Below are 26,716 nucleotides of genomic sequence, written 5' to 3' on the forward strand. Positions count from 1 at the left end.
AGGCAGAAGGTGGGGCATCCTACTTTACCATCTGACTTTCTAAATTAAACTGAATATCATTAATATTAATCATTGTCTACATACATCCAGTGACTGCAGTAAGAGTCCTGCACATAAAAACCAAAGCCCATCGCAGTGCCACATGAAACCACGAAAGAGAATGAATTAAAAGCAACATAAGCTAAAGTTTGATATTACTAAGCCAAAGCTTTCATAGACTCCTATGGGAGTTTTGCCTGAGCAAGGGCAGCTGGGCTCAGTTTTGACACAGCACAGTTGGCTGGCTTTGGCTCATGGAGATTAAAGAAGAGAAAGAGGAACCTATGGGCTGGTGACAGAAGTTGAAAGGACTCAATAAAGCACTTTGCCTACTTCCATGATGCTGTCACTCTTTGCCTTTGTATACAGGATTGCTACTTTGTGTTGCTAAGCAACAATACTTCAACCCTCTTGGCCTGCCCTTGGAGACATCCAGGCAAGAAAAACCAATCAGACAGCTGTAGCTGCTGAATCAGGCAGCCTGCAAATCCCCCTTTGGCATTTGCAAGCATAAAAAAGGGGCTTCCTTATGTTCGTATTTGAAAATTCAAGTGCATGTTGATGTTTGCTGATTCTCTACCTAGAGCCTGGGGTGTCCTGGCCAGCATGCATTGTTGATTAGGACAATTACCATACAGAGAATGCACCTGTCCAGAAATGTAGATGTACCAGCAGGAGAGGTATGTGCACATTTTGAATTGATGAGTACAGTCATGTGTGTGTGTTAAGCACTTTCTAGTCCTTGGCCTTTCTTGTGAAAGAGGGAATTTATACAGGAAAAAAAAATCCTGTGAAAAGGATTTCATTCCCAGCTGATGATGGAGGACACACAACAGGGGTTGAGAGCATAAGGGTTAGAAGCCTTCTTTGTTTCATACCAGATTCACAGAGATGTAATGATTCGTAAGATGCTGAATTCAACTGCATTTCAACTGGCAGAGTAAGAAAAGGGAGATTTTTTGGTAAGTCTCTCTTGACTATCCTCAATAGTAGTGTTTTAAAATAAGAACATGGTGCCAATAAATAAATATTTAGTATGCACCTGTCCAATACAGCCTTTGTCCATTGTACAATTGCTTTTACAATGTTAATTCCAAAATAAAGCAGCTATTTCTAGATTTGATGCCACAAGAACTCTTTTGTGCAAAGAAAATCAGTTATCTGAGCTAGCTTGGATGCCTCCTTGGAAGATACGCTTTAGTTAATATAACCCTGTTTTGACCAAACCAAACCAAAACAAGTTATTTCGATTATGACCATCTTAAACTGTTTTACAATTTTAAAAATAAAATTAAAGAAAATTTTGAAACAAAATCATTTCAAATTGAAATGTTCAATTTCAAAAGTGAAATTTTATAACTGGACACCTGTACAGTAGTTGTCATTGCAATATCATCAGCATACAGTTATTTGTTGTGGAGACACTGCAAGCACAAGTATTTTAATTTAAAATACAAGGAAATACATTAGCCTCTCCCATACCACTGTGTGAGAACTGTGGGCAGCTGTTAACTTTTAATGGAAACTACTGCAAGTGCACTGTGCAAAATGATTGCAAGTAGGTGGAGCTTAACATTATTATGTTTTCATAATTTGCAAAAGGAAATTGAGCAACTCAGGCAAATTCATCTGACTGAAAGGACATTTGTACAGTGATTCACACATTTATAGGGAAAAAAGTAGTCAAATTTGTGTTCACACATTTAGCTGATCACTTGATGATAGTTCTCCTCCAGTTGTGCTTAAATTGTGTTCCTTAGATCTGAAATATTTTATTGTTTTCGCACTCTACATACACTAGATACGGAGTTTCCAAGGAATTTGGTGTTGATATTTGTCATGTCCAGGCTTGCAAAGCACTTGTCTTTCCAGTCAACTTCCCTCTGAGTGTAAATGGCAAGGAAGTTTTTCCATTGACACAACCTGCCATGAGCAAACCACTGTCAACAGCGTTATTGTTTAGGTGTTGTTAGCAGCCAATAATGAGTACTTTACAATGTGTTAGTTAAGATCCCTGGTGGCAGTATTTACTGTGCTCTGTAGTCATATAACACTGTGCCTTTCAATGAAGGGTTGCTAGTAGCACTACTGATCAGTGCATAACGCACACACAAACACACATACACACACACACACAACTAACGGCAACATTTAAACTATGACTCAGAGCTGTCAAGCTTGGTCAATTCAGTTAAATGTTATTTGAAATTTAGTATTCCTTGTCAAGGGAGCGGAGTCGGAGCCTAGAAAATTTGCAGCACAAATGTTTTTTGCAGAGCTTTTTTAATGGATGATTAATATGTATCTACAAAGGCAATTTTATAAGAAAGAGTGGAACTTTAGGGAAGAAGATGGAGGTAAGAACAATAACTAACATGTATTTACATCATTGAGGCTTCCATGGCAATGTGTGTTCTGCCTCAGCAGTGTCCACCGCACTCCTGGGACCTTAAAGAGAATAGAAAATAGACAGTGGTGGGCTGCTTTTCCATATACTCAAGTAAATCTACTTACATCACTAGGGTGCTTTAGTACCCACATGGTTCCCCTCAATCCCATCTCCCAAGAGTGGTACATCCCCTGAGGACTCTGCCTTATGTATAAGAGAGAGATGGGAAGGAGGAATTCCTGAGTCACCTGAAGTAGCTCAGAGGGGTGTCCTCAATCCAAACCTGGGCCTGGTTGACTTCCATCTCTGGCTCAAACACAAGAGAGAAGGAAGTTATAAATTCAGCTGCAAAACAACAGAAAAAATATTCATTTATTTATTAATTACTTTGTTTTACTATAAATAGCGTTGAGTAATGGATTAGAAATCAAGAAATGAAGAAATTCAGCCCTAGTTCATGGATCCTCAGTAGTTTCTGCTCCCGCTGGACAGAGATTCTCCTTGTCGTCTTTCAACAGGGATCACGCTATTCTTCACCTTCCCGCCACTTCCCTCCAGTCCCTCCTGCTCGTACACAGCCATTTCCCTACCACTTACAGGTGGTGCCACAGGAGAAACCAGGCCTTCCCTCTATGCAGGGTCCAGCCCATGGGTCCTCCCGTGACACAGCTGTCTGACTCAAATACTAACTGTGCTGCTTCACTGCTTCCCGGGGCCACTTCCTATCATGTCTGTCTCTTGTTAGGCCTTTCTCCTCAGCCTCTTGCCATCAATCCTCTGCTGAAACCCTCCTGGGTTTTGATCCCACTTTCCTGTCAGGGGCACCACCTCCAGTCTCAGTTCAGATGCCTGGTCATTGGAGGGCACCACTGCTGTCACCAGATCTCTCCCAGCCACTGCCCTGCCTGTCAGCTTTCTCCCTTGACTGACCAGCACAATCTGCCTTTGTATCTGGCTCCTTCTTCCCCACAGGCCTGGCTCCAGTCCCAAGGTCTGGGCGGCAAGTCAAACCTAGATGGAAGCTGGTCCTGAGTTCTTCCTAAAGTCCTAACTTGTGCTGCGCACGTGGCTCATGACTCATGCACCACTGCAGATAGCACCAGATCACTCGTACCTGTTTCAAGTTGCAACAATGAAATTCTCTAAGGTAGACAAGGGTTAAAGTTCACAAAAGAAAGATACTTAGTGTGATGAGCTGACAACACCAGTTGACAACAGCACAAGGTTTAGGTAACCAATACATATACACCAGACAAGAATGTCACTGAAAACTGGAAGAGGGTGGGAAATGGTTTTCCCATAATGTAAGAATTTTTTGAGGTTTTGAAATTTTTTCCCATCCTGAATTGGGAAAAAAAGGTCAAAATCTTGAATATTTTGGTGGACTGAAAAATCATAAAAAAAAATTCAAATCGGGTCAATTGAAACATTTCATTTCAACTGTGCCTTTTCTTCACAATTGAAAAACAGAACTTTTCAACCATTTAGATTTTTTTCCCCAAAAATATTTCAAAGCAGGAATTTTGTCAAACCAACCACTTTTGGTGAAAAGTTTCAGTTTTGACAAATTGCCATTTCCCCATTAATATTCTATCACAGGAAAGGAGGGGCGAGGGAATGCTGTGAGGTGTGACATGCATCCTAGGTTTCTATGGCGATTTAGAATGTATGGAATTTACATTCTGGGGATTGTTTCAAAAGCTGAGAGTTTAAACCTGAGGAGAAAAGATTCTCAACCTTAAAAAATATACCAAGATGTCGGTCTGAAAACAGGTTGAGCAGAAGATTGATCACTGTATAGCTGATGTGCATGTCTTGGGAAAAATCAGACCTGTGCAGACACTAAGGCTTTGTCTACACTGGCAAGTGAACGACACAACACCCCAAAAGACAAAAGTTTTGTTGAGGAAAAGCGTCGGTGTGAACAGAGCTTTGTCGGTAGGAATGGGCTCCTGCTGACAAAGCAACCACCACTTTTTGGGGGTGGAAGTTTTTTATCTGCAGGAGAGAGAGATCTCCCACTGACAAACAGCGGCTACACTGTGCACCTTTTAGCGGCACGGCTGTAGTGCCGTGGCTGTGTTGCTAAAAGCGGCATAGTGTAGATAAAGCCTGAGTTGTGATTAGGAAAATTTCTTTCTTATTTTATTTTCTAATGTTGTTACATTCCAAGGGTAAAATTTAATGTCCGTCCCTGGAGGCCCCATCCTGGGGATTTCAGAGTGTGGAGTGGTAAAATAGGTAAGTTCATGCTGATCTTAAGGGCATGGATTTCAATGGCAGACATGATGCCTTGCAGAACTGCTCTCCCTCTAACTGCAGCCTTTCCTCCTTTCTAGATGTAGAGGAGCTTCTGCAGCAGGTTTGGGGGAAGGGCAGAGCACTGCCACCGAAGCAGCAATATCCCCTAAATCAGCTATCGACTGGGATTTTGTGACCACCACAGAGAGAAGGGGCAGCAGAGCCTTCAAGTTGTACCCCATTTCTTTATATTTAGAATTAATTGGGGTATGTGTGTCTGGTGGGAGGGTGGGAAGGGGGTGTCTTATTTAAAAGCTAATAGTTCTGTGTTAAAGCTGCTAATTTCCCCAGGAAACTAGAAGAATTAAAATGCATTTCCAACTCAAAGGAGCTGGCATGCACCATCTGCTGTGCATATTCTGACATGGTGCATCCTCTAGAGTTTACATTAATTCCTATAGGAGATAATTTACAAACCCCAAGGAGTATTAACTCCTCTGCAGGAGGGCAAAGGGGAGAAGGAACAGTATATGGAGCTCTTCAGGAAGGAGGAAAAGCTTCACTGGTAACAGCAAAGTATTACGTAGACCAGCCAGGTGATACCAGGATTTTAGGCTTGAGATCCAAAGCCCACGGAAGCCAATAGAGTCTTTCCATTAACTTCATTGGGCTTCGGATCAGGTCCTAAGAGTGGGGTTTTCCTCAGAAAAGGGTTTGATAACATGGTGGTAAAATGTCTGAACCTTGTCTTCAAGGCAACTGTTGGGAAATATGCGTCCTAAATTACTAGTGTATGATCATTGGACTGAACAATGACATTGTAAAATAATAGATATTTGTGAATTACAAAAGCATCAGACTACTGCGCAAGCCCACTACTGCTAAGATTGGCCATTTTAAATTAAAAAGCAAAGCAAAAGAAAATATATGGACATTCAATTTTATAGAGACGGCCATGTTTCATGCTGCCTTAAAGTTTTCAGAAACTAATATTGCACATGAGGCTCGTACAATTGCTCCTTCAGCAGTAAATAAAGCTTTGGACTCCATTTTTCATTTGCAATTTGCACATTCATGGCAGAAAGAACCATGGGAGAGAGAGGCTTTGGGTATGCCAAGATGTATATGAGGTGTTTCAGTTCAATTCGTGACAATCATTTATTTTCCTCCTGATAATTCTTTGTCAGAAAATAAGGCCCACACAATGGCATATGACCATGATGGAGAAGACATCCTGAAGCCTCTGATCTTCCGTCTCCACGAGAGCGTTCCTGAAGCAGTCCGTGAGGTCTTACTGGAACGTGGTTGGAGTGAATTTGATGAACAAGAGCAAGATGAAGCAGACTGGAATCTGTACTGGCAGAACTCTCCTTTCCGTATGACTGACCACCGAAGCATTAAACCATGGCAGAGGCTCAATCACTATCCAGAAACAGTGAGGATCACAAGGAAAGACTATCTGGCAAGGCATCTGAAACGCATGAAGGGAATTTATGGACCATCTCTTTGTGAGTTTAGTCCAGTGGCATTCATCATGCCTAATGACTATGTCAAGTTTATAGCAGAGTACACCAAGGAGAGACAGTCACAGGGCAAAAAGCCAAGCTATTGGATTTGTAAGCCTGTAGATTTGTCTCGTGGAAGGGGCATACTCATTTTCCAGGACATTAAAGACTTTGTATATGATTGCATGGTCATTGTGCAGAAGTACATTAGTAACCCTTGGCTTATTTCTGGGTACAAATCAGATCTCCGCCTCTATGTCTGTGTCACCAGTTTTTGCCCCCTTACCATTTACACTTACGATGAAGGGCTGGTGAGGTTTGCCACTGAAAAGTTTGACCTCAGTTCTCTGGACAATGTTTATGCCCATCTGACAAACACCAGCATCAATAAATTTGGCGCCTCATACAAAAAAAATAAAGAAGGGATTGGCCGTGGCTGCAAATGGACTTTCAGCAAATTTCGATCTTACCTACGCAGCCATGAGGTGGACGACCTGCTTCTGTGGCAGAGAATAAACAACATTGTAATGCTGACCCTGCTTGCTATAACCCCTTCTGTTCCATTGACATCCAATTGCTTTGAGCTGTTTGGGTTCGACATTCTGATAGATGACACATTCAAACCATGGCTTTTAGAAGTAAACTACAGCCCAGCCTTGCACCTAGACTGTTCCATTGACACAACAGTGAAAAAAAGACTTCTCCATGATATCATTGAATTGCTAAATTATAAGCAAACTGACACCTTGAGAGAAAACAAAGGGCCTGGCACTAAAACTTCATATGCTGGTAGAACACATATCCCCTTGAGGACACAGGGTGAAAATGCAACAGATGATGCTCCCAATATCCTTGCTTCTAGGCAAGAGAGTGAATGGACTGCCACTTCTGCAGTGCAGTCTCTCTTGGAGGTTGCAGGAGGTTCATTTAAGAAGGAGGCCATAGTGATGGGGAAAATGGCCAGAACACATCCAAGGAAAACACTAACCTCGCAGCTCCGGGAAAAGATGAACAGGCCGAAAACATCTTCACAATCAAAGGCGGCGTCTAAAAGCAAACAGCTGCCAGGCGCTAGGCACCCTGCACATGCATCTGTCCAAGTCACCCACTGGTTGCCTACCACTGAGTTATGTAACTACAAATTAACTATTCCTCCATATTTTCTCTCCACTAAAGACAAAAGGCCCTTCCCTCGAGTAGGTGATTTTGTCCTTATATTTCCTTTCAACGATGCTGCGCTTGAAGCCTCAAGAAATGGAATAGATGTAAAAAGCATCGTACAAGAAATACACAAGTTAATGAACAAACAGTCGCCCCCAGGACAGCAGAAAGTAAAGAAGAGAAAAGATTATTTAACTTTTAGATAACTCAGTGGATGTTAGGCTATAAGCTGCCACACAATGAAAGAGGAAGACAATAACCAGATATGAATGGTGCTATTGACACATCTTAGCTGGTGGCTTAGTTTGAAGATGGTGGGTATGTGCAGAAGTCATCTCAGAAATAGGGATCTTGCAAAACCACACACAATTTGAAAATGTCTCTTGTGATTTAACAATGACGCTAGGCAATTATTTTGTTAAATAAAAGGATGAATTGCATAATTAATTTATACAGTATTCTTCTCCCTCTGAAACAGTCCCAAAATGAAAATATAAAGTTGTATATTCTTTCAAAAGCTTTTAAAATGTCAATCTTTGCTTTTGTTTGTGAGTCATTTATTAAGTCCTACCCTTCATTGCCAATAGCTTTTCTTTTCCTGCCTGGAAGGTTTTATAACCATGACATGTTGGTTAGTTTACCCCCTGAAGCATGCAACTTGGATATCCATGTCCCATAGTTTACAGTGTTATTAATGGTCATAAAACTATCAAGTCTCTTTAAGAATTCAGTACACGATCTCATACACTGAGCTTTTGGGCAGTCACAGCTGCAAACTGACTACATGGTGTGTGAAGAAATGCCATCCAAACAGAATTACGTTCATTTTATTGAAAAATGGGTTTCTGCAGAAATTCTTAGGAAATGTAATTTCAAAAATATCCTACATGCTGTTCCAGACTGGTTTTCAAACCTACTTCTCAAATACTAAACAAAGAATCCCCAACAGTCTTTGTGAGGTAGAATTAAGTCTCCCACAGCAACAGAGGAATTTAATATTGGAGCTGCGACGACGAAACCGCCAAGTGCCATTTTTGGATCACCAGATAAAATCTCTCCCACAGACACAAGACATTATACACCTGATGGGGCCTTACTAATGTTAAATAGTTACTCAGCTTAGTTATGCCATAATTATGCAGCCTTACATCAGACTGCTGGTTTAACACTTTTTGGGCAATAAACTGAGTAGGGCGAAAGCCCCCCTTTCCCCCCCCCCCAACACTGAATTGAAACGTTTGAGCTCCTGGTGCATCTCTACTGCCACCAACTGTCCGTCTGTCAGTAACTGCATCTGCTTGATCTACAGAAGGACATTCTCATTTTGTTCCGAAGATTAGGCAAAATTCTGACTGCCATGGCATCTAAGTTTGATGCCAGAAAATCTGTGGGTAACAAAGAATTGAGGTGTTGCAACTGTATTCTGTCTCCCTACAAAGTCACCCCTTACAGCTTCTATAATAAGAATCACAGAGGGATGTTTTGGGGTTGGCAAGACTCTGATCCTGCAAATGAAGTATGCAGCCACACTGATACAGGTTATCTGTGCTCTGAGAAGGAATCATCTGTGGCTGGGAAAGGCCATTGTCAGTCAGAATACAGGGCAGAGGGGTTTTGCAGCATGAAGGATTAGAGAAGAGAGGGCTGTGAGGAAGAGGTAGGGAGCTGTCTTTTTGTATTAAGAATAACCAAATCAGGGCTCATTTTTACTATGTTTTTATCTCCATGAAGGTGTTCTGGTTATGGCATGAACTACATAGCTCTTGTGATTTATGCCATCACCTTCTCCCTCTTAGAGAAGACTAGTCTTGTGCTATTTATTTTGATGGTTCCTTTGCTTTTATACTATTCAGCATCTCCTGAGGCTTGCTTTCTAGCACCGCAGGTCAGACAACAAAATTACCATTAAATATTTGTTTCTATTCTCATCCCAAATGGTTATACTATGGACAATTGCAGCTGTAAAGGGTTCTACTAGCTAGGCTCTGGTTTGCCATTACCCCAGGCAGTATGGTGCCAGGCTCCTGGGAGAGCTAGCAAAATGATTTGAGGTGTGGTGTCATTAACATGCACAGGACATGCAGCCCTAAATCCATCAGACCCAGATGGTACAGTGTCCACTTTGCTAGTGCCTGGCCAGGACAGGGACTTAAAGCGAGTTGCCTGAGACTCAGTCTAGATAAGACATAGGTGATACTAGTGGGTTGGAACCTGGGGATACAACAGAAGTAGTTCCTGCCCTGTGCCCAAAAGAGATTTTGCTTTTCTCCAAGATGTTTGCAATTTGGGGGTGCTACGGCGAAGCTTTTGGCCCAGAGAACCTTTTTCCTGCATATGGTAAGTAGTGTTCAAATTATGGGGAAAAAATAGGGGGTGGCTTTAATGTAACCAGTAGTGAGAAGTAAGGGGGAGTCATAAGACAGAAGTGAGGTAACCACTAAAAGTAGCATGGGGGCCTTCCCCTCCCTCCCCAGCCCCACTATAATTCAAGCACAGCTGGTGAGACATTTGTGACATTTTATTTTGGATCCAGAGCCTGCCAAGGAAATCCCATACTTTTGTGATTTATATTGGGATTACTGCAATGTATTTTTCATCTACATGAGCCTCAATATGAAGGCCATGTGGCAGTTTTGGTAGTGGAGAAGGCAACTATATAACTATTAGATGGGTATTACTCAGGGGAAATATTTTACATCAGTTCTTTGATGACTTTACTGTTGTCACTTTTACTTCTAGGTCCAATTCAAGGTGCTGATTTTGAACTGTAAAGCCCTACAGGACATAGTTTAGATTAGAGCCTGGTTACTTGAGAAGTTGCCTCTCCTCATGTACCACAGTATAAATGTCTTTATGTCACTTACAGTGTTTACTATTACCCATGGCACATTTAAATAAGAACAATCACATAACAGTACAATGCCTCCAGCATCTAACAGTAGTCAACACAAACAACCCCAGATGACACCCTCAGAGAAAGCCTGGGTAAACAGACCTTACAATGTGCCCTTAAAGGCAACTGATTCAGGCTGTCAGATCTCTCCACTGTGAATACTCTGCAGCCCTTCTTATAGGGGCCTGCCCAGCCCTGATTGACTGCTCCTCGCACCCCTTCTTTGATTGGCTGCCTCCCACACAGGCTTCCTAGGGCTCTATTAACCCCTTAGAGCCCAGTGTGGGGCAGGCACCCCATAACAGGATTATAATTAATGGTGCAAACAAGCAGATTTCTAGATACTTACTCATGATTTAAAGATAAAAGTGACAAGCAAAAACCACCAAACATTTCCTCAATACCTGTAAATGAGCACAAATCAGCTGCTTCATTGACGATCAGCAAACTTTTTTAAAAACAGTATTCTTAGGAATAAGCTGGATGTTTCTCATTTGCAGATGCAAACGCCATGTCTATTTTCCTAACCTGACTGAATACAGTTTTCAATGACAGATTTGCTGTGATGGTTATTTGGGACAAACCACATAGCCTCGTTTCAGCCTTTATGTAGCAGCGAGAAGTATTACCCTGTAACAAAGGACATGGCATAGAATGGTCTCTTTCAAGAGATCTTTTTGGATTTCTTTAATAAGCTGCCTTCTGCAAGCTATGTAGAAATGAATTAAAGATTACGATAGTGAAAAGCACACAATTCTAAATAGTTTATTTTACACATAGGGAGTAAAAGGAATAAAAATACAATTATATTACCACACCCGAATCACATTACAATGTATTCATCATCAAATGCTTAGAAAAGAGTAATTACATTTATACACACTGTCATCTGTGATCAATATTAATGGGAAATAACTTGTTTCATACTCTTTCTGTCTAGTCAGACTACATCTTCCAGATTGCACAGTAATTTGAATGCAAATTTGTTTGTATTCTGAGCTGCAAGAAACAAAACAGAAAAATGAACAATTGCATAATCTTGCAATTATTTAACACTTGCACGTGAGGAAAGAATAAAGGTAGATTGCTAGGAGTCTGCAGGAGTTTACATATGTATTTTGGGTGCTGGAGAAAAAAGAAATTAAATAATGCTGGAGAGAGAGACAGAGACAATCAATAAGAAATATTTTTAACATTAAAGACTTTGGTCCAGATCTTCATGGAGTGTAAATCAACATGGCTCTATTGAAGTCTGAGGAGCTGGACCATGGTCTTTAGATTTTTACTTAATAAACTGTGTTCACATTAATGATTTTGTTTAATGCAGCATGTCTGGGTGGATCTACCATGCTGAATAATAAAAACAATATTTTTTACATTTATGTGGTGTCTTTCCAAAGGATCTGAAAGTGTCTCACAGCTACGGGGTGTACATACAACACCACTGAAATGCAGCCATTTCTGGCGTAGACAGAGGAGCCAACTAGCACCTGAGTAAGGGGAAGGGAAATTTTGGGCAAGGTCATCAGGCAAACACCTGGTGGAAAGGAAAGTACCATGGGTTGGTTAATGTCTATTCAGGGCAGACGTGAGTGCAGTTTTAGAAGCTTCGTTCAAGAAACACCCACCCAGAAAGCTGTAGTTTAACTAAAATTCAGTGAATGCAAGTAAAATTCAATTCTACATATCTACTTGGAATGTGAACCTATGGTCCATGTGACAAAGTGGACCATATCATATCATATGCTTATCATATCTAGGCATATCATATATATGCTTAGTCTCCTAGTCCATCCTCTTCTTCCTTACACCCGGTGGGAAGAAGTGAAATGTTCTCCACAGTGCACTTTCTGGTTTTCCTTGAGATGCATGGCATTCATTTATGATTTTAGAGAACACAACTTGTTATGAGCCTGATCCTTAACTGACTTTGAGAGGAGTTGTGGGTGCTCAGCGCCACTCGCAATCAGGCCGTAATTCTTTCAAGGAACAGAAAGGCAGGCAAAGGGACCAGGAACAAAACACATCAGACTTGTGCACTTCCAGGGGATACAGATATCTACACTGTAAAATAATAACCAATCTCAGCCAGAAACTGGCTTGAACAACCTACATACAACACTGCGCCTAGAGCAGACGAATCACTTCTTATTGAGGATGATGTTGCCCTCTTCGTCTTTGATTCGAACCCGTCCAGAGGAATATTTTGTTTCCTGTTGGCCACTGGAGTACACAGTCTTTATAGTGCCATCAGGGTACTCCCTCCTCTTGAACTGTGATGTGTGAATCTCCTTCTGCCCGTTACTGAACATCACCATTTTATCACCGTTCCTGAAAAAAATGACAATCAATAAAGTATTCAGCCATGTACAAAAACCCAGAGTCCCCATGGGTGTATAGTACATCCGACAAGAGCAGTGGAAGCTCCCTAAAATTGGGGGGGGGGGCCACTGGCACCCAAACCGTGGCCCTGCCCCTCCGTACCACCCCTTCCCATCTTGCGGCCATGCCCTCATGCCACCCCTTCTCCCGGAGCCTTCACCCGTGCGCCACTCCTTCCCCTTAGGCCCTGCTCCTCCACCACCTCTTCCCGCCAAGACACACACACCCACATTCGCTCCTCTCCACCTCTTCCCCCTCTTGCTTGGTCTTATGGTTGGTAAAAAGTGATGGGGCCATGACCCTCTGTTCACCCCTGTTCTGGCTCCCCTGATCCTGACAGACTCCAACAGTGGAAAATACACTGTAGGGAGGCTGCGACAGTGTAACAGATAGCTGCAGAAACCAATGCTGAGGGCCAGGGCTGCCTCCAAAGTGGCCAGCACTGGACAGAGAAGGGGCATGGATATACTGAATCAACGCATTCCAAGAGCTGCTTCCAACAGTGGGGCTTTGATGGAGTCCCATCCATAACTTAAAACTGCTCCCTGCAGGTGAAAGCAACAAGGGAGGTGAAGCTGCAATTATGCTGCATGAAATGAATCCTCACTATGGTGGATAGGCTCAGGCTGGTGCAAGGACACACGATTGACATCTCCTTGTGTTCACATGGGTGAACGTAGCCCTAATGTTATATATACTGCTGCAGGAGACGGACAGGGTGCACAGGAATGCATCACTGAGACTGAATGCTCTTATGAATATATATAACACATCAGATGGAAGCTTTCCCCTCTAAGTTTCCGCACAGCTCTGATCTTCAACCACCCAAACATAACAGCGTTTACAGAAGTACTGTGGTTCTCAGCAGTTTTCACAATGTGGTCTTCATCACAGACATGTGTCAGTATGTAAACTTAACTCAAATAATGAACCACACAATCTGCACTTACAGAGCACTCTTCATCCAAGAATCTTAAAGCACTTTACAAACAGTGGTTGTCACAATACCCCTGTGCGATACGTGGTGATAAGTATTATTATTACTCATTTTTCACTGAGGCACAGGGAGGTGTCACTTGCAATGACTTGCCCAAGGAGACAGAGTTGGCAACAGAGGTAAGTATAGAGACCAAGAGTCCAGATCTTCAGTCCCCTGCTCTATGCACTAACCCAATGCACCTGACCATCTGGTGCCTTGCCCTATGTGTAACAAGTCATTACAGCTGAACAAAGTGAGTGTAAAGTGCTACTAAATCAAATCACACCCACTGTATCCAGCTGCAAATGACTATACAAGATGCAAGGCAGTGAAGAATCATCCCCAATACTTTGCTCTGGTATAAGCTTTTCTCCAGTCGTACTCCAAATCCTTTCTCTTTCCAATTCTTTTGAAACCTCCAAACAAATCAGTATGTACTAAGACAAAACAACCCTCTCGTTTGTATAAATGAACCTTGTAAGACACAAACTAAACCTTCAGTCCTCCCACCAGGAGCGCTGGTATACATCTGCTCAGTGCCCCAGTCATGTCACCTCACAGGATACTTACTTTTCTACTTTTACTACTGTACCATCTGGAAAAACCGTTTCCTCAAGCCCACCATCACAGAAGCGTTTCACTGTCTGATCTGGGAACACAATTTCTTTGGTGCCATCTGGGTGGTGTTTTTCTGTAGAAAACAATATTTTTAAAGTCTATTTAGAAACTCCATCATGTTGATTTATATGAAACTACAGCATGTTCTTTCACAAGACATGGGGATGAGGAGAGAACTTTATAGATGATAACCTACTAAAAATGGTAAAGAACAAATAATGATAAGCATCAAAACGGTGCTTTTACATCTGTAGATCTCAAAGCAAATATCAACTATCCACATTTTATAGATGGGGAATCCAAGGGACAGAGTGGTGACGTGAAGAGTCCCAGTCTCCCAGAATTAAAGTCAGGCAATTTTTTATAAGACGATACTCCTGAAAAAGTTATGAGCTACCACATACCTATCTGATTGTTAGGGAACTGTAGCACCTCCAAGCCATTTGGATAAGTGGTATGGGTTGTCTCTGCATCTGCATAATAATAAATCTGCAAGGACAGTGAAGAGTTTGAATTTTGTTTCTAATATTTTAATAATGGGATACAGTTATAGCAACGTTTTTAAAAATCTCTCACAGAAAAATGATTTTGAATTAACTTAGGGTATTTAGAATACACACAAGAAACTGTATTTATATTTCAACTCCTCCTTCTCTTCCTTCTCTCACATATATGATGTGTCCAGATTTTGCTGCTTTCTCTTCTACAACATATAAATGATCAACACAGTTGCTAAAATTATCATCCTTGCCCACTGGATCCTTCCTCTTGCTCCCCCTTGCACAGGTAATGAAGTGTAAAATTCTCATCCTACCTTCAAGAACCTACTCAACTCCACCCCAGCTCACGTTACATTGTTATCTCCTATTTGTATTATAGTAGCACCTAGAGGACAGGAGCCTATTGCACTGGTACCCTACAAACGTATAATAAAGAGACACTCCCTGCCCCAAGGAGCCATGTCTCACACTAGGCTTTGTATCATGGTTTCCATTTCCACCTGCTCCACCAAAGATTTAAGCATCAGTGCACCATTTGTTCCATCTTCTACTGCTATCTTGGCATCTTTTCACTCTTCCACTTGTCTGTGGGGTAGACTGTCTAGCCCAGGTCATCAAGCCACCTTGCTTCTCTTTCAAATCTCTAGTAAAAAAAATCTCTTCTTCTATCCTGGCCATAAGATGTAGGGCCTGTAGTACTAGTCAATCTGCATAAAATATTGACAAGCTATTTAAAAAAAAATACAGATGTTTACACACCACTCTCTGATCCGGCATGATCTTCTTTACATCTCCATTGAAAAAAGTAACCACCGTCATCCTTTTATCAGCACTGATCTCTTTCTTGGTACCGTTGCGGAAAGTAATGATTCGACGGCCATCAGTAAGCACCTCTTCTACCTTTAAGCAAACAAAATACCCCACATAAGAGAAACAAAATGGGCCAAACACCCCTCTCAGCTACATCATTTCAGCCTCAGTGCAGTCAGTAACGTTGCAGTGGTGTAACTGAAACGAGAGTGTCCTGCTAAATATTTCATTAACACAGGGACCTCAGGCTATGCTGCAGCCCTTCAAAGCTTATTTCTACAGCATGGGTAAGTAATTTCTATGTCACCTGTGTGCCAACACAGAGACCTAAACATTGTCTCTCTCTCCCCCTCCTCGACCCCCAAAGGCGGGCTTTGGCAGGCTGGCCAGATTGCTTTTCCTCTCATTCAGTCTGCGTTTCAGAGGGCTGGCAAACACAGTGATTTCAATGAAGGATGACAATTCTCTAGCTACTCAGTTGGAGTGAGCTAAGACTCCTGATTAAGACAATCTAGTTAGTCTGCATATATCTCCACACAAGTTAGAACAAACTGAGTCCCCCACCAAGAAACCTAGGATCTGGGTGGAGGGGACCAAGATGGCATATGGTGGTGACATATGCAGATGGCAATTTTACTTCCAGATAATGTGACCCCATTAACAAGCACTTCAGCTCTATGGAAGCTAAATTTGCTGCATGCAGAGAGCCCTTGGGAACTCACTCAAGACCACTTGACAAACAGACAGTGAACACATCATCCGTATACTCTTCTGCAGCTGATGTGTTTATTGGATGAGACCTGCTGTCTAGCAGAACCTCTAGGTAACCCAAGCAGGCTTTGCCGGAGTCAATAGGGCAGCTACTTCTGATCATCAGGTTGCAAGGGCGGCTCTAAGCATTTTGCCACCCCAAGCACGGCAGGCAGGCTGCCTTTGGCGGCTTGCTTGCGGAGGGTCTGCTGGTCCCTCAGCTTCAGTGGACCTCCCGCAGGCACCCTCCGCAGGCACGCCTGCAGGAGGTCCGCCGAAGCAGCGGGACCAGCGGACGCTCCACAGGCAAGCCGTTGCCCTCATGGCGACTGGCAGAGCGCCCCCAGTGGCTTGCCGCCCCAGGCACGCGCTTGGAATGCTGGGGCCTGGAGCCACCCCTGTCAGGTTGCATTGATTTATATAACACAATCCCAGTGGAGGAGGTGGTCAGAAGAGCTGTGCCTTAACTCTACCATATGGTGCCAGTGTCAGAAGCCATTCCTCATGGGAAAGGAAAGTCATGAACAGGAGAGAGGAGGAATAAAAAAAATGTGTGGGGAGGAAGAGAGGAAACTAGGGCTTCCCAAAACAGGCATTGTAATGGATACTTCGGACAATATTTTTATTTAAATGCAATTGTATTCAAAGATGTCTGGATAATAACTGAAAATTGTTATGAAGAACACTTTAACAAGAAGTATTGCTACCAAGAGGTCCAAGGGCGGTAGGGTGGGTGTTAATTTCTCCTTCCACCTTTAATGCCATAACACCTCTCTATCCCATTTCTCTAGCCCCCCAAAACAAACCCAGAACAACTCTTGATTTTATGAGCTGAAAGAAGTGGTAAAAATGCCTAATCTTTTCATAATTGTGTTTCTTTCCAGATGCAGAACTACAGGTCCTGCATTTGCTACTTCTGTGAGAAGGAACTGTGACAGGTAGAGGCTGTCAGAGCCCAACTGAAAAATAACTGTGACAAGCTGGTGGTCTCTGGCCAGTCCCCACCAGGCAGGCAGTATCTACATCACATAAACTCCCATTAAAACAACCGGCATTAATTGACACCCTCACTGATACCATTTGCAGAGAGGTCGAGGACTGAATGGACATGAGGAATGAACTAATGTCTCATGCCTGAAGCCCTGGTCTATGCCAGAAAACTGACCCATAGCTGACAATGGGTCCCCCCTAAATTAGTGCTGAAAACAGTTTAATGGGAGAAGACGGTTTGTATAATGTTACACAAGAGTTGGCGGGAGCCTGGGTGCAAGTCTCAACCACACTTCCTGTAATGGCATTGGAAAGAGGGCTGCTCAATCCATGCAAGCAGTTAAACACCACACCTAGGTAGCACTTTTTCATCTGTAGATGGTAGGTGTTGTTATATCCAGTTTACAAATGGAGTAACTGAAGCAGACAGGATAAGTGACTTGCCAAAGGTCACATGGTGAATCCAGGTGTCTGGATTCCAAGCTCATTAGTTGAATCAAATTTCCCAAAACATATGGTGTGATCTTTACATTTTTGCTTTCCTGTGGAGAAGGGAAACTTCACTTACAAAACATTCTCTAGAGCCTTTGTAACGGTAATTCATAGCCATATCAGGGATCCTATTGGTCACCCTTTTTCTACCCTTACACCTGTGTAAGGTCCCTTACCTTGCCATCTGCATACTCTATTTTTTCTCGCACCTCCTCATCACTCTTTTTGCTTTCTTCATATAGCAAAGATCTTCTGGATAATGTTGATTTTGGAGGAGAAGTCTATGGAAACATTATAGTCCCTGTTATACTGTTACATGAACACAGAGTTTTGCTAATATTTTTGCTAATCTTAATCAACTCTGCCAAAAATATGGTAATCAGGAGAGCATTACTATGGGAGACAAGTACTGCACAGAAGCCAGGGGCAGCTCTAGGTATTTTGCCGCCCCAAGTACGGCAGGCAGGCTGCCTTCAGCGGCTTGCCTGAGGGAGGTCCCTGGTCCCGTGGATTCGGCGGCACGCCTGCGGGAGGTTCGCCAAAGCTGCGGGACCAGCGGACCCTCCGCAGGCATGCCTCCGAAGGCAACCTGTCTGCCACCCTCGCAGCGACCGGCAGAGCGCCCCCCGTGGCTTGTCACCACAGGCATGTGCTTGGCATGCCGGTGCCTGGAGCTGCCCCTGACAGAAGGGTGAGACATGGGGCTCTGTTCTCATTTACATGGAGGCCTCTTCAGGCTGCTCTGCTTAAAATGTGCTTAACTTATATTTACACCCACGGTGTAAAGGGCCCTCAATGTAAGTGAGAATCAGGCCCACAGTGTCCAGACCCATCCTGAACCAATATTAGCTACAGTCAGGGAGTGTGTGTGTTTTGTTTTGGAAGCAGAAATCCAGTGGAACATGAAGTCTTTCTCCTGGCAGGATAGTAACCCATTCAGGTGAGCAACACAAGAGAGAAACAGTAAGCTGCAGACAGTTTAGGGTCTGAGAGTGAGCCAGCACCCCAAATCACCAGCCCTATCTGGGACCCTGGGCCTCTCAGTTCCAGCTGGCAAGGAGGTTACAAGAATATCCTGATCTGATGTGTTCTGGTTCACCAAAGAATATCATATGAGGTCTTAAATGAAAGCCAGGGTCATATTGGCCATTGATACCACTGTGAAATGTATGTACAGATATTACACAAGGAGTTACTATCCATGCTAAAAATATGTTCTTAAATTCTATATTACAGCAGAGGTGGAGAAACAGGTTTTCTGTCAGAAAAAAAGATATTTATTCACCTGTTTCTCTGCTGCATGTAAATTAAGCATCATAAGCTAACACAATGGAGGCACATTTACATATGAAGTCAACAGGGAGACATGAAATCAACAGGAAAGAGCACACAGGAAAAGCAAATGATGGGTTATCCCATCTCGGAGTATAGACAATGAACTTTGGGGATATAGGTAGAAGGCAAAAGTTAGTAACTGCACCTAGGAATTAAACAGGTAGTGCGTTTACATCCATGAAAACAGGATCTTAACCAGTCTTGGTTGAAGATGCTGCAAAAGGCTTTGGGCGAGATAAACTAGACAGGAGGTTAACCTAATAGTTAAGTTTAGTCTCTAGAAAGCAAGTCATGATTTTGTTATATATATCACCCTTTTGTTCCATTATCCTTACTCACTGTCTCTCGAACCTTTGATGATAAACGTATTGTTGTTCTCATTATATATAAAACTCAGTGCTGAGGTATTAAACAAGGTGCTGATCCTGAGCTGAATCATACAAGCTGGTATGTATGCTGTTCCCCTGGGGACTGCAGCCCTGGTATTTCTGTGAGTGTTCAGTGGAGAGGGGGCCAGATGCTACAGGGCAAATGCTTCAAAGGGGTTCAAGGACTGGGGTGCACCTACTGTTAAGCTGCAAGGCAAAGGAAGGGCGGGCACAGCCCAGAGGAGAGGGCTTGGGTGGCTAACAGGCTGGAGGTATCAGGTTGCTGACAGCCAGTTAAGCACAAGGAAGTCTCCCTCTCACTGGAGACAGGGTGGGGCTGTAACAAGGTGACCCACAATCCTGGGGACCCCAAACTCTGTCACAGCATTCCAGAAGCTGTCCACCCTTTCTGCAGTTCCTTAGCAATGCCTCTGCCCTCCCCGCCAAGATAAGGGCCTCCCTCACCTTTCGCATTATTCATGCTTCCTCGGTGGTATTTTCACCAGTGGTTCCCCTTCTCTCTGAATTTAACTGTCTTCCATTCCCCATTTCTTCCAAATCCAGATTTCCTAACGGTGGCCCAAAACACTATGGGATTTTCTCTGCTGCCTGCCGATGTATGCCAAGATACCTCCAAAGGGTCAAAGTGCTGCTTTTGCAGCAAAGCCTTCTGGGGCACATTAGCAATGTCAGGCAATGACAGAAAACACACACTCTGAGGTGCTCTGAAGACAGCTGTGGCAACTAAACTGTAGTTAAAAAATACTTAGTTTTGCTTAAGCTTTGCACTGGAGCTATGAGCAGCCCCAAGTCTTGCAGAGAAAATAATCCCTCTTCCTACCCCTACAAGGTCATATGCATTTTTATCAGGCAACAGAAGGCAAGGCCTTTCAGGAGCCTGAACTAATATTAACCCATGAAAGAAATGTGAAATAGTCTAATGATTAGGAAACAAGGCTGAAATGGAGGGTTCTGTTTTCCCAGGTGTATTTTATTTTGCTTGGATTGATGAAACAACATTTCAGCACAGGGTTGCATGGCTGAAGCTATGGGTGTTGAAGATCAGTACGTGAGCCAGTACCTATAATTAGCTCAAACCTTTGCTTCAGCATCCAGTAATGCATAAAAACTTTCTGCTGGTGTTTTTCTGCCACTTGGGATTATGCTGTTTCTCCTGGAGAATGTCAAAGAGGCTGATTGATCCCAAGGTTTAAGTGATTTTTGAGTCCTTTGAAGGCACAGATTCTCTTTCTCCTATGTCAAGATGAAAATATGAAGTTGCAATGTAAACCTCCTTAAGACAAATCATTATAAAGGGCTATTTTCACAGAGAAACATACCATAGGATTTGTAAGATGTCACTATATTGTTTTATGTACAGTCAGCACCAACAGATGGGAGGGAAAATGAAGCAGACTGAATATTGGCCCCACTGAAGACAATGGTAATTTAGCCAGTGACTGAAATGGGACTAGGATTTAGCTCGGTGTCTGTGAAAGCTGAAGTATAAATCTTGCTGGATGATTAAATATTTCTCTATGTATAAATATACCTGTGTTTCCTCATTGTTACTGCAGGATGCAGAGCTACAAACATCTTCGTTCTGGTTGCGAAAGAGGACTGTGTCCTCCGAACTACCTGAGGTGGATGAAAATCTGCCTACAGGATGTGGAAAGAATAACAGATTCAAAAGGTCAGTGCAGGCCTAGGAAAGTGCCCAGTCATACAACTGCTACGGTGTTGTTTCAGAGTCCATTTTAAAAATGCTGACTTTCAGATTCATGCAACACATTGCTTATTGCAGCAATAATCTCATTCTTGTTGACAGCAACACTTGGTGCTGCCTCCTCCTGGAGCAAAAGAATGAAGCCATACACTCACCTGCAGACCACTGCTGGCAGGTGGAAAGTTCCCACAAATCATAGCCATAGAAATATAGGGCTTGCAGGAAATCTTACCTTTTATGTAAGAAGATGAGTTGGTTTCCTTAGACACAGTCAAGTGTGAGACGGGAATTACAGGTGACTTCCTGCCATAGGTTCTTTGTTCATTAAGAGATGATTGATGCATAACCTAAAACAAAATGAAGAGTTTTAGATAAATATACAGTCCTACCACCTCTGTAACTTGGCAATTCTCAGTGTATGAATGGTCACGTGTGAACTTCTCCTGGGCTGTCAAGAAATGAAGCCTGTACCATAAATAATTGATATAGTATCTACAATTTGTTTCTATTTAACTGTCTTCCTCTCCCCCACAGGGCTGCCCAGAGGATTCAGGGGGCCTGGGGCAAAGTAATTTTGGGGGCCCTTCCATAAAAAAAATTGCAATACTATACAATATTATATTCTCGTGGGGCCCCCTGCGGGGCCTGGCGCAAATTGCCCCACTTGCTCCCCCGCCACAGGCGGCCCTGGGAAAAATAAACCTTGTGCATCATGGCACAAACCCAGTTTTGAGAAAACTTCTTTACAAGGTATCACTGGTTCTCACCATCAGCTAGTGCTAAAAGGCACTAAAGCTCGTTAAAAGAGTTGGAAAAATATTTTCCATCAAAACTTTTTCTGGATTGAAAACTAGGGGTTTTTAAAAAGCAGAAAAAAATCACAGACAATGTCTGCTTTCCTTCAAAATTTGTTGTGGTTTTTTTTTAATTGAAAAGCTGAAATTAGTCTGCCAAAACCTGAATATGGTTTGGGGTTTCAGAAGTGTGTGGCCAAATATTTGCTGCTTGCTGTGTTTGATTGTTTAAAGAAACAATAAAAAAATTCTGCTTAAAAAAAATCCAAAAATTTTGAACTACTTCAGCTTGTGACCAAACGCCTGAGCCCATCCAGTCAGAGATTTTTCCAGGTTTCTGATACTCTGCTGGCTTCCTTGACTCATATCTGTCTCCATAACTTTGGGTTCATTTAGCTTAGAACACAAGAACAGCCATACTGGGTCAAACCAAAGGTCCATCCAGCCCAGTATCCTGTCTACCGACAATGGCCAATGCCAAGTGCCCCAGAGGGAGTAAACCTAACAGATAATGATCAAGTGATCTCTCTCTCCTGCCACCCATCTCCTCTCTCTGACAAACAGAGGCTAGGGACACCATTCCTTACCCATCCTGGCTAATAGCCATTAATGGACTTAACCACCATGCATTTATCTGTTTCCTAGAGACTGGCTCCATGGGGTCCCTCACAAACTGGAGACGGTTCTTGTGGGTTTGTCTTTAGTATAGCTTACGTACATACTCCACGAACTGAGCATCTGAGCTTGTTCCAGAATCTGGGAAGAGCCTATGTTGTGAAAACTGAAATGCTCAAAATAGCACATGCATGTGAATGGACACAGGGTGCTAAAATTAAATTAAGCCAGTGGTTCTCAAACTGGAGGTCAGGACCCCTCAGGGGGTCACGACGTTATTACTGGGGGTCGCGAGCTGTCAGCCTCCACCTCAAATCCCGCTTTGCCTCCAGCATTTATAATAGTGTTAAATATATAAAAAAGTGTTTTTAATTTATAAGGGGGGGGTCGCACTCAGAGGTTTGCTATGTGAAAGGGGTCACCAGTATAAAAGTTTGAGAACCACTGAATTAACCCCTCTGGAGCCTTAGGGAATGCAGGGGAGGGGGGGTCTCCCTTGGTAGGGTTGAGAAGGATATTGCTCTTCTCATGTGATCCCTCCCCCAGTGGCTAATTTTAAATGAAGCTACTCTCTCCTGACATGAATCTCCCTATGGCACTGAAATTAAATATAGACTATAATTAGGCATTTGAGAAGTGAAAGGGATGGTAGCCCTAATGGAAAAGCTAACAGCTTGGCTCTTCTGCAAGCCTCAAACTGCTGAATGAGCTTTAGGGTAGGGAAGGCTGTGCCTCCCAAACAGCCTGGCCCTGCCCCCTATCCAACCCCCACCCACTTCCTGCCCCCCGACTGCCCGCCCCCCCTCAGAATCCCCGACCCATCCTGCTCCTTGTCCCCTCACCGTCCCCCAAAGACCCCACCGCCACCACCCAGGGACCCCACCCCTGTTCCCTGTCCCTTGACTGCCCGACCCCTATCCACCCCCGCTGAGTCCTGACAGACCCCCCTAGAAAGCCCACAATCCAACCCCCCCATTCCCTGTCCCCTGATCTCCCCCCAACCTCTGCCCCCTCCCTGTCCCCTGGAACTCCCTGCCCCTAAGCCAACCCCCCCGGCCCCGGTCCCTTACCCCCGGCTCCCCCCCTCAACTGGAGCCTCAGCGCATCCAGCAGCGTCTTTCGACAGCAGCAGCGTGGCTCCGTCGGGGCCCCTGAGCTCCGCCCTGCTCAGAGCTGCATGGTAAGGGGGCGGGGCTGCGAGCTCCAAGCCGAGGCCCCATTGGAGCTCACAGCCCCGCCTTCTTACCACGCGGCTCTGAGCGGGGCGGAGCTCAGGGGCCCCACCGGAGCCACACTGCAGCACTGTTCTGGGACACTGCTGAATGCGCTGAGGCTCCGAGAGAGGGGCGGAGGCGGGGCTGGGCCGGGACCATGGAGGGAGCCTCAGCCATTCTCGTGGGGGCCCCAGTGGAGCCTGGGGCCTGGGGCGAATTGCCTCACTTGCCCCCCCCCAGGCGGTCCTGCTCCCCCAACATAAGCATATTGCTTGTCATCTTAGATTGTAAACTCTTTGGGGCAGCACATGTCATAATGAATCCATGATCCCAACCAGCGCCTCTGAGCGATATCATAATGTGAACGGTAAATAATTATAACAATCAGAATAGTCTACACTATTAACGGTTTACCTTCTCTGGCTCAAAAGGTGTTAATCTTCCTTGATGGGGTGTTCTCCTGCCAGTGGGTGTTGTACTTCTGCTATGAAAGTGATTAGATGGTGTCTTTTCTCTGGGTTCTCTGGTTACTGATTTCAAAGACTCAGTCCTTTGCACTGTACTCTTCATTGCCTGAAATGCATTCAATATTTTTGCATTAAATATACACTGTCATGTTAAAAAAAATCACACTGAAGTCATTCTGTAAAAGAAGCAAAAATAATTTACTTATTTCAAAATTGTTAGATTTTTTTTTAAATTTACTTTTCACCATTTTTGCTGTTTGTTTACTTTTCACATTTTTCTCTCTGCTTGGAAAACGGAAGTGGACAACCCACTTTCACTTTTGTTTCCAAGCAGTTTCATTTTCTAGTTCTTGTAAAGCTGGAACAACCCTGCGAAAATCACAGCAGCAGGATGTTCACGTTAAGCACTTATAGATTCATAGAGTGAAATCTGGCCCTACTGACTTTAATGGCAAAACTCTCATTGACATCACTGGGGCCAAGATTTAACTCACAGTGTTTAAGGCCAGACGGAACCATAACAATTGCCTTGGTTAAAATTTTCAAAAGCCGTTATGCGACTTTGGAGCCTAAGCCTCATTTTTAAAAATGGCATTAGGCATTCAGGAGCTAAAGTCCCACTGACCTTCAGTGTGACTCTGAGGCAGTGCCAGCCCATTGGGGGCCCTAAGCAGGAATATTTTGCCCCTCCCCAACACATCATAAAAAGCAAATGGGGTCCCCTTCAGCTACTCGGGCCCTAAGCAATTGCTTAGTCTGCTTATGCCTAGCACCAGCTCTGATGTGACTTAGTCTCTTTTGAAAATGGGATTTAGGCTCCCAAGTCTCTTAGGTGCTTCTGAAAATTGTATCCCGTCTGAGCTCATACGTAACACAGACCATAGAATTTCATCCAGTAATTCCCGCATCAGCTCATAGCTTCTAGATGAACTAGAGCATACTGTTTAGAAAGACATCCTGTCTTGAGGACAAACATCCAATCTAGGCCACCCTAGTGGGGCAATGACAAGCTAATAATTCACACACAATAGAAACGCTGCCCCTTTGTGTCTGTGCACATTACGCAATACAGTATTTATTCATCTGATCACATTTTGCTTCACAAATAATACAATATAGTATTTTAAGGGTTTTTTTCCCTAAAATCTTGCCATCTCTATTCACGTTGCACAGTAACCTCATTTTACAAGTAACTGGTTTTTACATGTTTTTAAATTCCAAGTTACTTCAGTGATTGGGCAGGCAAATGTGGTAATTGCTGCAGCTACTGTGGGAAGTAGCTTCCACATGTCCCTGGATGTTATAACCTATTTGTGTTAAGAGATCATTAACTGCAGAGACAGGAGGAATTTCAGTTCATCTGACCAACAAGGCACAGATGTAGACTAGGTGTAAAAAAAAAAGGCAGGGGAAGGATTATTATTTGAGATGTTCAAATGGAAACAAAATAAAAAAAGCCTTAACTTGAAGCCAGGAAGAAGAAAATTCTAACTAGATATTTAGGAAAAAATTCTTTAAAGTGAGATGCATCAGACAATGGTGTACTCCAGGCACAGAAAAGCAGTCAAAGGGCTATCAATATGAGCCCAGTGTTGCACTTATTATGGTCAAATGGGAGTTTTGCCATTGATTTGACTGGAAGTAGGATTAGGTCTTATGTGCACTAAAGAGAAATTGGGTTTCACACTTTGGGCCAAATTCTGTGTGGTCTCTTTCGTAATTATGCAAGGCCTGAAACAGAGAAAATACTGGATTTCAGCTTTGCAGAGATAAGGCTGCAGAGCAGAGAGCCCATGAAAGGAAACTTCACAGCCTCCCATGTGCAATTCTCTAGTGTGTCTCTCTCTTCAGGACCAAAGAGCCAGGGAGGGGAAGGGGAGACTGGAAGAGTGGGTGGGGCAAAGCTACTGGATCCTCTCACACTGTGAAAATTCAAGGGCCAAAACCATGCATTGGGGCAGGGGCACAGTACACTGTGATAACTACAAATAGGCAATTCAATTAGGCTTAAAATAGGAGACAGATAATTATCTCACACCAGTATGGAGTTAGGAAGAGTGCAAGGAAAACTTTACTACTGCACGTTCTTAGTGCTGAGTCACACACAGGGCTAAGTAGAAAAGGTGACCCCATGCAGCTGGACACTTCCATTTACATACATTTTGGTCCCAGAAATCATTCTCTAAGATAAGTCTCATGTTTTTAAACTGTGGAAAAGTGACTGTTTCCAATAAGGACCTGAGTTTTATCCTTACTTTCATATTCACATCTCTGGGGGGATGTTTCTCCACTGGCGTTTTCCTCCCCACTGGAGTGGTGTTGCGACTCTTATGGCTACTTTGCAATGACCTTTCTTCTAGGTTAGCCAGAGATGATGTCCCTCTCAAAATAGCTTCTGAAACCTAATGGAGAATTAATGATAAACAAAGCAATGGTTTATCCATCACA

The 26,716-nt window shown here is 43.4% G+C and overlaps 3 protein-coding genes across 10 annotated transcripts in view; 2 read left to right on the forward strand and 1 right to left on the reverse strand.

Annotated features, from left to right (window-relative positions):
* Positions 1-719, forward strand: part of UNC93A (unc-93 homolog A) — a 50,312-nt gene extending 49,593 nt beyond the window's left edge. Inside the window, exon 9 of the mRNA XM_050949133.1 lies at positions 624-719. Coding sequence (XP_050805090.1) covers positions 624-661 — 38 coding nt within the window. The 3' untranslated portion in view covers positions 662-719. The remainder of the gene's footprint in view (positions 1-623) is intronic.
* Positions 643-7,873, forward strand: TTLL2 (tubulin tyrosine ligase like 2). Of its 3 annotated transcripts, XM_050949106.1 has the most exons (3): positions 1,292-4,669; positions 4,768-4,899; positions 5,857-7,873. In XM_050949106.1, exon 3 carries the CDS (start codon positions 5,874-5,876, stop codon positions 7,539-7,541), a length of 1,668 nt encoding a protein of 555 aa, XP_050805063.1. In that variant the 5' UTR covers positions 1,292-4,669; positions 4,768-4,899; positions 5,857-5,873; the 3' UTR covers positions 7,542-7,873. The 3 variants fall into 3 exon arrangements, with proteins under 3 accessions (XP_050805064.1, XP_050805063.1, XP_050805062.1); XM_050949107.1 differs by lacking the exons at positions 1,292-4,669; positions 4,768-4,899 and adding an exon at positions 643-719; XM_050949105.1 differs by lacking the exon at positions 1,292-4,669 and having other exon boundaries at positions 4,844-4,936.
* Positions 7,874-10,968: 3,095 nt separating this feature from the next.
* LOC127048926 (centromere protein J-like) overlaps positions 10,969-26,716 on the reverse strand; it is an 82,185-nt gene continuing 66,437 nt past the window's right edge. For 4 of the 6 annotated variants that reach the window (XM_050949031.1, XM_050949030.1, XM_050949028.1 and 1 more), the window contains 10 exons: positions 26,524-26,670; positions 24,216-24,374; positions 21,411-21,525; positions 21,005-21,111; positions 20,551-20,706; positions 17,926-18,030; positions 15,467-15,607; positions 14,612-14,696; positions 14,160-14,280; positions 10,969-12,559 (listed from right to left, as the gene is read on the reverse strand). In XM_050949031.1, coding sequence (XP_050804988.1) covers positions 12,370-12,559; positions 14,160-14,280; positions 14,612-14,696; positions 15,467-15,607; positions 17,926-18,030; positions 20,551-20,706; positions 21,005-21,111; positions 21,411-21,525; positions 24,216-24,374; positions 26,524-26,670 — 1,326 coding nt within the window. In that variant the 3' untranslated portion in view covers positions 10,969-12,369. Of the gene's footprint in view, positions 12,560-14,159; positions 14,281-14,611; positions 14,697-15,466; positions 15,608-17,925; positions 18,031-20,550; positions 20,707-21,004; positions 21,112-21,410; positions 21,526-24,215; positions 24,375-26,523; positions 26,671-26,716 lie in introns of those variants that run through there. The other 2 variants (XM_050949032.1, XR_007773826.1) reach the window with 2 other exon arrangements.

Source organism: Gopherus flavomarginatus, chromosome 4, assembly GCF_025201925.1.
Source record: "Gopherus flavomarginatus isolate rGopFla2 chromosome 4, rGopFla2.mat.asm, whole genome shotgun sequence".
Taxonomy (NCBI): Eukaryota; Metazoa; Chordata; order Testudines; family Testudinidae; genus Gopherus; species Gopherus flavomarginatus.